The 12,006-nt window shown below is 48.7% G+C and overlaps 1 protein-coding gene across 4 annotated transcripts in view; it reads left to right on the forward strand.

Annotated features, from left to right (window-relative positions):
• EXT2 (exostosin glycosyltransferase 2) overlaps positions 1 to 12,006 on the forward strand; it is a 139,048-nt gene that overhangs the window by 21,398 nt on the left and 105,644 nt on the right. For all 4 annotated transcript variants that reach the window (XM_043480711.1, XM_043480712.1, XM_043480713.1 and 1 more), the window contains exons 5-7: positions 3,362 to 3,557; positions 5,768 to 5,907; positions 6,699 to 6,792. In XM_043480711.1, the coding sequence (XP_043336646.1) occupies positions 3,362 to 3,557; positions 5,768 to 5,907; positions 6,699 to 6,792 (430 nt within the window). The remainder of the gene's footprint in view (positions 1 to 3,361; positions 3,558 to 5,767; positions 5,908 to 6,698; positions 6,793 to 12,006) is intronic.

The following is a 12,006-nucleotide window of genomic DNA, read 5'->3' on the forward strand; positions in this document are numbered from 1 at the left end:
CTTCTGTTGGAGCAGCCTGGAGCACCAGTTTTGTGTTAGCAGCTCTACTTAATTAGGAAGTCTCCAGAGACACCCAGCAACTCCCAGTGCTCTGCGGCAACCGCCATAGAGCCAGCGTCTTGGGGATTGGAAAGACCTTTAGAGTCCATTTAGCTCTAACTTTGGAGAAGGAAATGGCAACCCACTCCAGCATTCTTGCCTGGAAAATCCCACGGATGGAGAAGCCTGGAGGGCTACCGTCCGTGGGGTTTGCAAAGAGTCTGACACGACTGAGCAACTAACACTAGCCCTAACGTAACGTATACCTTGTTACTGTAATTTCTTCCCGAAAAGTTTTCTGATTTATAATCAAAAAGACTCACCACCTCACAAGACAGTTCGTTTTCGAATGGTGTTAATTGTCGAGGTGGCTTCCATGCTTGTGTTGAGAGTTTGACTGCCCACCTTCCTCCTGTTTTAAGCAGTTGAGCTTGTATCACAGAAATCCTCACTTTGAGATGACTGAAGAGTACTCCCTATAAGTGATCTTCCCATCCGACCTCTCCCCTCTGCAAACTGATCATTTTACAAAAGAAAAATGACTGAGGCTCAGGGCTGGGGATAGAATTCGAGAGTCTGTTTCAGTGGCTAGAAGGAATTCTTTTGGCTGTAAATAGCCAACGTATTGTTCAGCAAATGCAATTGAAGGAGAAATTGTCCAGGATGAGAGACGGCTGATCCAAACTGTCTCCCCGACCGGCTGCTGTTTGGTCTTTCTTAACGTCTGCTCGCCTCTGCCCTGGGCTCTGGGTCTGCACTGCCATCCGGGGCAGCTCTCTCAAGTAGGACTTTCAGTGAGGAGACGATCTGTATTTAGTCAGGTGCCCACTTCCACATATAGCTGTTGAGCACTTGAAATGAGGCTAATGTGACAGAGGAACTGGATTTTACAATTTTAATAGATTTAAGTGGTCTCACGTGGCTAATTGCTATCAGACAGTGAAGTTCTAAGGGAATCTGCTTGTCCGTGTCTTTCCTGCCTGCCTTTGCTTTCAGTTCGGCTGTAGAGAGAAATGACCAGAAGAAATGGTTCCGGCGACTTGAGGGCCATCAGCTATGGTGTATGCTGCTCCATTTGCTGGAGTCGAGCTGATCTGCTGGCCAGGAGAGCGTTCATTTCCTCACTCACTGCTCTGTGTGTTTTGGGCGTGAAGCTTAAAGCTTGGGAAAGATGACAGCTTCTCAGAGAGTGTCTATTTTTTGGCTATAGGTAGATGTGTAAGGTGTTCTCCAGCTGGACCCTCCAACTAAGCCTGAGAAATGAAAATAAAGCAATTTCCCTTTCTTTCTCTCCAAGGCAAGAAGAAAAGGGGTTAGTGGGTTGGGTTCAGACTAGAGGGTTTGAGTCCTTTCTTATGCACCGCTTCCTGTTAGCTTCCCTGGTGGCAGTGCCTAGAGATGGCTGTCTTGGGTGTTTTCCCTGGTCTGTACAGTTTGAGGGAGATTTGAGTCCTGCTTCTAGGTTTGATGGGGGTTTCATTTCTTCTGGAACCTGCTTTATATTATTCCTTTCTTCTTCAATGATCCCTGCTGGTTCCTTTGCCTGCGTTGTGTTTATTGCCTCTGTAACCTCTCTGCCTTGTGGGAATCTTGCCTTCTTGGAGAGAATTACTTACCTTCTGGTCTCCCCAATGCATTCACATTTTGTTTCTCGTGAAGCTCTGAATGGCGCTCAGTTCAGTTCAGTTCAGTTCAGCCGCTCAGTCGTGTCCGACTCTTTGCGACCCCATGAATCGCAGCACGCCAGGCCTCCCTGTCCATCACAAACCCCTGGAGTCTACTCAAACTCATGCCCATCAAGTCGGTGATGCCATCCAGCCATCTCATCCTCTGTCGTCCCCTTCTCCTCCTGCCCCCAATCCCTCCCAGCATCAGGGTCTTTTCCAGTGAGTCAACTCCTCGCATGAGGTGGCCAAAGTATTGGAGTTTCAGCTTCAGCATCAGTCCTTCCAATGAACACCCAGGACTGATCTCCTTTAGGATGGACTGGTTGGATCTGCTTGCAGTCCAAGGGACTCTCAAGAGTCTTCTCCAACACCACAGTTCAAAAGCATCAATTTTTCGGCGCTCAGCTTTCTTCACAGTCCAACTCTCACATCCATACATGACCACTGGAAAAACCATAGCCTTGACCAGACGGACCTTTGTTGGTAAAGTAATGTCTCTGCTTTTTAATATGCTATCTAGGTTGGTCATAACTTTCCTTCCAAGGAGTAAGCGTCTTTTTATTTCATGGCTGCAGTCACCATGTGCAGTGATTTTGGAGCTCCCCCAAAAAAAGTCTGGCACTGTTTCCACTGTCTCCCCATCTATTTCCCATGAGGTGATGGGACCAGATGCCATGATCTTAGTTTTCTGAATGTTAAGCTTTAAGCCAATTTTTTCACTCTCCTCTTTCAATTTCATCAAGAGGCTTTTTAGTTCCTCTTCACTTTCTGCCATAAGGGTGGTGTCATCTGCATATCTGAGGTTATTGATATTTCTCCTGGCAATCTTGATTCCAGCTTGTGCTTCTTCCAGCCCAGCGTTTCTCATGATGTACTCTGCATTTAAGTTAAATAAGCAGGGTGACAATATACAGCCTTGATGTACCTAGACCCTTGGAAATCCTTTCTTCAGTCCATTTTCTCTTATGCATCCTTGCTATGTGATGTTAAGACTGGTTCCATCCATTGACGAAGCTAGTTTTTTCCACTTCTTCTCCATGACCAAGTTTGGTCTTCCTGAATCCATATGGCCTTGAGGATGGGGGCTGTCTTTCCTTGGAGCTCACCCATAGCATAGGGTGCCACTCAGAAGCCGGAAGTAGTCTGTTTTCACGGTCAGTGCTGTCTGTTAAGACCCCTTGTTTTCCTCTTTGAAGGATGCAGCCTGCTCTCAGTTGCTTTTCAGAGCAGAGAACTCAGATCGAACTAATGCTAACATTGGATGTTCTTCCAGATAATCAACCAGTCAGTCGGTTTCTCTCTTCACACACACACACACACACACACACACACACACACACACACACTCTTAAAGCTCCCTAAACTCAGCCTATTATAAGCATTTCCTCAAAACATTAAGAACTTTTCCTAAATGAACTCTTTTAACAATGACATGATGCTTCAGCATGCGAATGAGTCATCGCTTGCCTTCTTAGCATGTATAATAGTTTAAATATTCAGCAGTGCTACCGAGTGTAGCTTCCCCAAAAGTCAAGGACGTGAGCGAAGATGGGTGAGAAAGCACTCGTCGCCCTAAGCTCTAGACCCGAAGTTGGCCTCGCCATGACTTGCACAGTGGCTGCCGAGGTCCCAGGGCCCCGTTTTCTGCTTCGCAGGCCGCGGCGGTACTTCCTCCTGTCGTCCCAGGTGGCCCTGCACCCGGAGTCCAGAGAGGACCTGGCCGCCCTCCAGGCCAGACACGGCGAGGCGGTGCTGGTGCTGGACAAGTGCAGCAACCTCTCCGAGGGCGTCCCCGCCGCCCGGAAGCGCTGCCACCAGCAGCAGGCCTTCGACTACCCGCAGGTGCTGCAGGTGAGTGCGCCGCCCGCCTCTCTCAGGGCCCGGGCTGGGCCGGGACTGGCCCCAGCCATCGGGCGTTCCCGCTCCGAGCCGCGCTCGCCGAGCTCCCTGAGGGGAGAGCCAGGCCGGACTGCTGCCCACTGCTGCCCCGCGGGCTTCCGGGGGCTTCGGGGTCCGCGCGCTGTTAGTGCAAAGCTGCTTGGCCCGTGAGCGTTCCTGCTCCTTCCACGAACCCATCTTACCGCAAAAAGGCACACCCCGTGGATGTACAGAGGAGCCGCGTAGTCAAAGCAGGCACCTGTTTTTTGCTCTTATTCCTGTATTCCTCATCCAGCCCAGAGGAACTTGTTTCTGTAAGCTGCTGCAGCTTATATCCTCCGACTGAGCCAGCTCGCATGGCCACAGTGAGTTCTTCCTGGGAGTCAGAGGCCTTTATTTTTTGTTACCGTTTTGTCTCTTGGTGTTTTTGCCACCCCACACGTGTCCTACTGGTGTCGTGGGGGTGGCAGCAGTTTGTCAGTGCAGGCAGAGCAGTCCTGTATTATGCTCCTGTATTATAAGCAGGCTGTTTGATGCTCCAAGAGCCAGGGGGCCAGGAAAGCAGAAGTTGAGTTTTGTTTACTCTGGTATTGTCCAGTCGCTCAGTCATATCTGACTTTCTGTGACCCCATGGACTGCAGCACGCCAGGCTTCCCTGTCCTTCATCATCTCCCAGAGTTTACTCAAAACTCATTACCATCCAACCGTCTCATCCTCTGTCATCCCCTTCTCCTCCCACCTTCAGTCTTTCCCAACATCAGGGTCTTTTCCAATGAGTCACTTCTTCACATCAGGTGGCCAAAGTATTGGAGCTTCAGCATCAGCCCTTCCAATGAATATTCAGGCCTGGTTTCCTTTAGGATGGACTGGTTTGATCTCTTTGCAGTCCAAGGGACTCCCGAGAGCACCAACAGTTCAAAAGCATCAGGTGTTTGGCACTCAGCCTTCCTTATATTTGAAATATTTTGTTCACTTAAGTATTTAAAATACAAATAGTTCAGTTCAAGGAGGGATCTTAAGGAGCTGGTGTGATTGTGTGTGATTTTTATTTTTTCAAAGTCTCCAAAGGGAACTGGCCTGTGCGGGGATTGTTAAAATACCTTCAAAAAGTGCTGCATCTCCTCTGGAATGCCTGACTGATAACGGTGGTGATGTGAGCGGGAGTATTTATAGTAACCTTTGTCTAGACAGGAAGAATGGTTATCAGCACATGTGTCCACATCTGGACGCCGACTCTTTGGGGCCGGCTGAGCGTCCACCTGCCCCTCCGGGCGCCATGACCGATGCCCCTTCTCCACCCCTGCCCTTTCTCGTCGCTTTCTCCTTTATCCCCAGAGGAATTTGGCATATTGAGTTACTTCATATTTCTTCTGAACTCCCCTTTTCTCTAGCTTTAAAGATTAAACAGTATTTTTGCTTTTTAATTTTTTCTTTTCTCCCCAAGAGGCAAAAAACTGGAAGAAACTTGAGTATTAGAGACGGAGCTTTCCCTGTTTTTTTGATTGACCTATTACAACCACATTTTTCTCTTGTATATCTCTCCTTTTCCCGAATGTGCCCCACACCCAGTGGGTTTGAGGGAGTGAATGAGGAAGACCTTTAGTGAGGTCTTGCTTTTTGTTCAGTTGTATCTAAATAGAATGTATACGCCTTAATGTGTTTTCAAAGGCATAGCATTCATGAGATGAATGTCTTCTGTATGCGAAGCACACTGCTGGATGCAGTGGGGGGTAGAAAGATGAAAGGAGATTTGATGCTTCCTGTGTGGGGGGTCCTCTCAAGAGCCAGATATTCCCAGTCCAAATAATTCTAGTACAAGGCAGGCGGAAGTAAGTTCTCTGAGCACTGGGAAGCCACGGTATATGTACTTAGCACCCCAGGGCTGAAAGAATCCAGTCCTTGGGAAGTCACGCTGTTGAGTTTCCAGAGGAAGACCTGGAGTTGGGTTGTGAACATTTTCAGAATCCAAGCAGCGGAGGCATTGCAGTGACACTCAAGAGTGGAAATCCAGAGCATTGCAACCACTTCAGCTTTTCAGTCTGACCCGGGTGAGCTGTTATCTTTTAGCATTTTCGGTGTTGCTTGGCTTCAGCCCTTGAGAGGACTTCATGGTCTGCTGGGATCAGAGTAAGTGGATCAGTGGAACTGGCTTGTAATCCCCTCCCTCTGCCTGTGTTCTGCAGGAGGCTACTTTCTGCATGGTCCTTCGTGGAGCTCGGCTGGGCCAGGCGGTATTGAGTGACGTGTTACGGGCCGGCTGCGTCCCAGTGATCATCGCAGACTCCTACGTTCTGCCTTTCTCTGAAGTCCTTGACTGGAAGAGGTGGGTGTTACCTTCTGATGAACCTTTATCCTGCATGGATTATTTTTAAAGTCCCCCAGCAATTGTAATGCATAGCTAGGTCTGAGAACTACTCCTTCAGAATTTTTTGCTCCATTTTCCATCAAGAGAGTTAGTCCATGGACCTGCAGCAGCGACTGGTCACCCGAGGCCTTTGGGCCAAATGTGGCATGCTGCCAGTGTTTGTAAATAAAGTGTTATTGCATCACAACACACCCATTCATTGACACATGATCTTTGGCTGTTTTTGAGCTCCAGTGGCAGAGTTGAGTCCTGCAGTTTAAAATGACAGAGATTATGTGGCCCTGCACATACTAGGGCCTCCATAAATACATGCTGGATAAATGAATGGATTGGGGAATACAGCTGAAGGAGAAGTCATTGTTAACTTAGAGTGGATGGTGACGAGTGGAGAGGAGTGTACTGGGCAGGCAGAACTGGACCCACAAAGGCCCTGTGGTCCGACAGAGTGTGGTGTATTCAGGAGGCTGAGAAGGTACCTGTGTGGCTGGAGCACAGTGGGGAGTGGACGGAGGAAGCGAGAGGCGTGGAGTGGTGATGGGGAGGTGAGAGATGGAGCTGGGGGGAGCTCCTTTGAGCTGTTCGGCCCTGAGTAAGGGAGAGGAAGGAGGGGCTGCTCACTGCGGGGACTGTGGGGCTGAGGGAGGCCTGGGGCATTGTTGCTTCTGCTTGTGAGAGCTGAGCGGGACACATGCAGCAGTGCTTTGTATGCAGGGCTGTACGTATATCTGCCGTCTCCCTCTTGCCTCTAGAGCATCTGTAGTTGTGCCAGAAGAAAAGATGTCAGATGTGTACAGTATTCTGCAGAGCATCCCCCGAAGACAGATTGAAGAAATGCAGAGACAGGTAAGGGGCCAGGCAGCCCTGCAGGGGAGGGGGCGTGGGGGAGGCGAAAGGTGGCCTTGATTGCTTGGATGCAGAGCAGTATCCTTGCCTCTGAGCACAGGCACGGGATTGATGTCCTCCACCGTGTCAATCAACCAGACCTAAAAGAGGAAAACAGTGTTAGGGAGTTACATCAGAGAAGGCTTGGAATAATAACTGTCGGAGATTCAGAAACGCTCCTGACGTAAGCCTGCTGTGATGCTAGGGTCACACGTCAGCTATGCGTTCAGGACGCCGAGCTGCCTGTCTCTGGAAGGCCGTTTACACAGCAGGTGAGGGCTCCGGTGATTGAGACGGACGTGGAAGCCGGTATGTTTCAGGGTGGTGCTTCTCAGGAGCTTTGACCTTGAGTGTTGTGGTATCAGCTAGCCTGGGTCCCCGCAGAGTACTGGGCAGAGTCCCTGTGCTATACAGTAGGTCCTTATTAGTTGTCTGTCTGATATATAGTGGTGTGTATATGACTTCCCTGGTGGCTCAGAGGGTAAAGCATCTGCCTACAATGCAGGAGACCCAGTTTCAATCCCTGGGTTGGGAAGATCCTCTGGAGAAGGAAATGGCAACCCACTCTAGTACTCTTGCCTGGAAAATTCCATGGACGGAGGAGAGTGGTAGGCTACAGTCCATGGGATCGCAAAGAGTCAGACACGACTGAGTGACTTCACTTTTTCACTTTAGTGTGTATGTATCAGTCCCAATCTCCCAATTTATTCCTCTCCCCCTTCCACCCTGGAAACCCCAAGTTTGTTTTCTACATTCGTGACTCTGCTTCTGTTTCGTAAACAGGTTCATTTGTACCGTTATTTTAGATTCCACATATATCATATGATATCTGTCTTTCTCTGTCTGACTTCACTTAGCATGATAATCTCTAGGTCTGTCATGTTGCTGCCAATGACACTATTTCGTTTGTATGGCTAATACTCGATCGTATATGTGTATGACGTCTTTTTTACCCATTCCTCTGTCCGTGGGCATTTAGGCTCCTTCCTTGTCTTGGCTGTTGTAAACAGTACTGCCGTGAACATTGAGGGGGTGCCTGCGTCCTTTCAGATCATGGTTTTCTCTGGTTCTTTTTCTTCTTTTAATGGATTTTTACAAGTTTTTATTCTCATCAAAATTATCTGTGTAGGTGATGAGCCAGAGAAGAGGTCTGAAGGGCCTTCACCATGGAGGCTGTAGCCGTCTCCACGCACCCCTGTGTCCAACTTTGTCGCAGGAATGAGCCTCAGGTCTCTGTCTGGGTGAGGGCAGGGCTGTCACCCGGCGGTGTGGAACTGGGGAGGGACTCTGGGCTTCTGACTGCTGCTTAAACACATTGTCCATCTGTCCTGCCCCGAGCTCCGCCTCTTCCCCTGAGTGTCTGCAGCAGAACGCAGGGCTTTCTCGGCTCCTCTTGGGTGTGCTGTCTTGGGCCTGTCACATCAGCCACCACTTGCTTTCCTGCCTCCACGCTCTGGTAGTGTTATCTCCTCCCCCGTTCTCTTTATCTTGGATTATGCCTTCATTTTAGGGTTTTAGGAGGGAGTTAGTGGATGTGTTCAGTCCGCCTCTTTATTTTGGTACCCAGCTCCTTAGACCGAACGGATGGTACATCACGCAGTGATTGAGTCTGTGGGTTCTGACCCGCAGACTGCCTGTGTCGAATGCCATCTTGGCTGGTTGCTGACTATGTGCCCTTGGCCAAGGCTCTGCCTTCTTTGGACCCCCGTGACCTCATCTATCAAGCACTTTGGTGTTCTGATTTGAAAACAAATCACAGGTTAAGTTTAGCCTCCCTGTAGTCTTTTTCCTAGCACATCCATGTTCGTTTCAAGTCTCTGGGCTTCCCAGTTTGTTGCTTAATTGCTGACCTCATCTGAGTTGTAGTGAATTAGAAAATCAGCCTAGAAATCTCTACAGTCTTGATCTGAACTTGTGGTTCTTACAACTCATGTAGAAAAAAAAAAATGCTCCTTGACGGGACCTGGTGTTAATGTTTTTTATGTTTCATTTTATGGCATCTTGACTTGTTAATGTAAGTAAATAGGGAATCATCTGCTAAATCAGATGCCATCTTTTATAGATTTATAGAAGGCTAAGAAAACACCAGGGAGGTAAAAAAGGAGCAAATTCTGCCCAATTACCTTCTCCAGCCCACTACTTTCCTATTGGGAAGAGAATCACTTAGTTTTTAGAGCAGAGCACCCCGGGCCGGCTCACAGAATGCCCTTTTCCGTGGGAACTTGGCTTAGGAACCACGGGTCTGAGATGAGCCTTGCCAGTCTTTTCAAGTGACAGGTTCGGAATCACAGGACCATTGAAGTGGAGTGACTAAAGGTTACTTACAACAGTGTACTTTTAGGTTATTTGGGTTCCGAGGGACACATTTGGAGTCCTTAAAAGACTCCGGTTTGAGCCCTGTGTTGGTCTCTATTAATTGTGCGACTGTGACACGTCTGTGAGCAAAGCTCCTCGGATCCCCCCATTTATGGAATCCAGGGTGGGCTAGATCCGCTCTCATGTTGCATTCAGCTGTTAAAAAACACTGTGTAACTCCTGTCCTTGACAGCATTAATAATTGAGTGGTCATCTCTTTCCCATGACCACCTCCTGTCATGAGGGCCTGTTACTGTCTGTGGTGGTGAATACCCTGTATTATGTCCACTGGCAGAATAAAGGTGATCTCAGTACTTTCCTGGGCTTCCCTGGTGGCTTAGATGGCAAAGAATCTGCCTGGAATGTGGGGAAGCCTGGGTTTGATCCGTGAGTTGGAAAGGTCTCCCGGAGAAGGGACTGGCAACCCACTCCAGTATTCTTGCCTGGAGAATTCCATGGACAGATGAGCCTGGTGGGCTACAGTTCATGGGGTCGCAAAGAGTTGGATACGACTGAGCGACTCACACTTTGACTTTCAGTCCTTCCCGGCCTCCCGTCCTAAATCTCCCCTCTGCTTGCTGACGCTCTTCTCTGTGCTCCTTTCAGACCTTCTGAGATGCTTCGCTGCTGTGGCCCGGTTAGTCCTGCTCCCCTCTCTCTGAATAGTCTGTGTCCCCAGAATGACCTCTTTTCTTCTCCCAACCTCGGATTTCTAGACTGGACTGATTTCAGCCAGAGGTGAGATTATCCAGTTGAAGCAGTTCCCAGAGAGTTCGAAAGGATGACTAGGTTCCACTCCCAGATGTCGGTGGTACACCTGTCTCCCAGACTGTGACACCTTGAAATGTCTGCACATGTTGCCAGATGCCTCCCAAGGGGGCAGAAGTGCGGTGCTTGGGAGCCGCTTTCCTATTGGTAACCTGGTCGTCTCTTTAAGATTAGAGACAGCTCTTTTGTTCTTTCCAGAATATGCTTGTCCTTAGTCTTCTGTATCCCCTCCATTGATTCAATCAGACCTTGGCAGGAGTAACTGAAAAAACTAGCACACGCTTGGTTCTTGAAAGGTATTACACCTCGGTGAATTCTCTTTAGGGAGGTCCAGTTTGAGTCATCGTAAGACAGGGATCAGCTTTTAGGGGAAAACCTGTTACGTCAGTAGTTGATACCTTAGAACCCCGGCTTGCTTACGTTAGAATGAGCTGAGACTGAGGAACAGAGGGTGGGATTTTCTTGCTGAGCAGCTCAGGACGGGCCGGGGGGTTGCACGGACAGTTGTCGCCAGCAGAGGGCTCCATCCACTTTGAAGTGACTCGTTTTCCTTCTGAGTGGCCATTTTTAAGGAGTCCTGAGCGCCATGAGCTACGCTGACACCGTTCCTCAGAGCCGCTCTCCAGAGAGACCCGCTCCTTCCTGTGCTTTTTAGCACAGGATTCTGCTCTCCTGAGATGGGGCAGAGCCAGAGTATCTGAATTTGACCCCCAAGATACGGGCGGGATCTTGGTGAGGACGGTAGTGCAGCTTTGAGTTCAGGGGCTATAATCTGATCGATGGGTACGTGGTGACGGCCCTTGCCATGACCCGGGAGTCAGGACGCAGCAAGAGAGGAGGATGTTCTGCCTGACAAGTAAGCATAGTTAACTTTTCCTCCTCACCTGAGATGCGATAGTGAAGCAGCTGTTAAAGTTATATGCAGGGCTAGAACCTGAAGTAAGAGCTAGACGTAAGCTAAGACTATTGAAGTACAATCTGCATCTGTGTTATCTACCCCTGAAGACCAGCAACCGGCTGTGTTGGCGTATATGGCATTGGAAGAGCTGGGGTGGCTTACAGGGCTTTCTGTGGTTTAGTTAGAAATCAATTCCTTCCATTAATAGAGATTAATAGTTGCTTTTGTTGTTGTTCAGTCGGTGAGTCATGTCCAACTCTTTGTGACCCCATAGACTGTGTAGCATGCCAGGCTTCCTTGTCCTTGACTGTCTCCCAGAGTCTGCTCAAACTCAGGTCCATTGAGTCAGTGATGCCATCCAACCACCTCATCCTCTGTCGCCCCCTTCTCCCCCTGCCCTCAATCTTTCCCAGCATCAGAGTCTTTTCTAACGAGTCTGTTCTTTGCATCAGGTGGCCAAAGTATTGGAGCTTCAGCTTCAGCATCAGTCCTTCCAATGAATATTCAGGGTTGATTTCCTTCAGGATGGACTGGTTTGATCTCCTTGCAGTCCAAGGGACTCTCAAGAGTCTTCTCCAGCACCACAGTTCAAAAACATCAATTCTTTGGTGCTCAGCCTTCTTTATGGTCCAACTCTCATGTCTATACATGACTACTGGAAAAGCCATAGCTTTGACTATGTGGAACTTTGTCAGCAAAGTGATGTCTCTGCTTTTTAATAAGCTCTCTAGGTTTGTCATAGCTTTCTGTCCACAGAGTAAGCCTCTTTTAATTTCATGGCTGCGGTCACTGTCCACAGCAAGTCAGTAGAGGTTAATAGTTATAGAGGTATAAAGCCAACTTGTCAGCCTTTTATTGTCTTATGAGCTGTATTAGCTCGTTAACTTAGTGGTGCCCTAATTATGTTTTTTTTTCTCCTCCAAGGGGAAATGATAGGAGATAATAAGAAATTTGTGACCCGTACCCACACATGCCTAATAGCCATCCTGGGGATATGTGGCTACAAGCCCAAAGAAAGCTGAGAAGATGGTGCAGATTTTCCAAAGCATGTTAGTGGTCTGAAATGGGAGGAAGTCTGGGTTAAAGCTGTTAGGGACAGATTTATTGGGGAGGTAGTATTTGATGGCAGCCTTAAAGATGGAGGGTTCCATCCA

Source organism: Cervus canadensis, chromosome 11, assembly GCF_019320065.1.
Source record: "Cervus canadensis isolate Bull #8, Minnesota chromosome 11, ASM1932006v1, whole genome shotgun sequence".
Classification (NCBI taxonomy): Eukaryota; Metazoa; Chordata; class Mammalia; order Artiodactyla; family Cervidae; genus Cervus; species Cervus canadensis.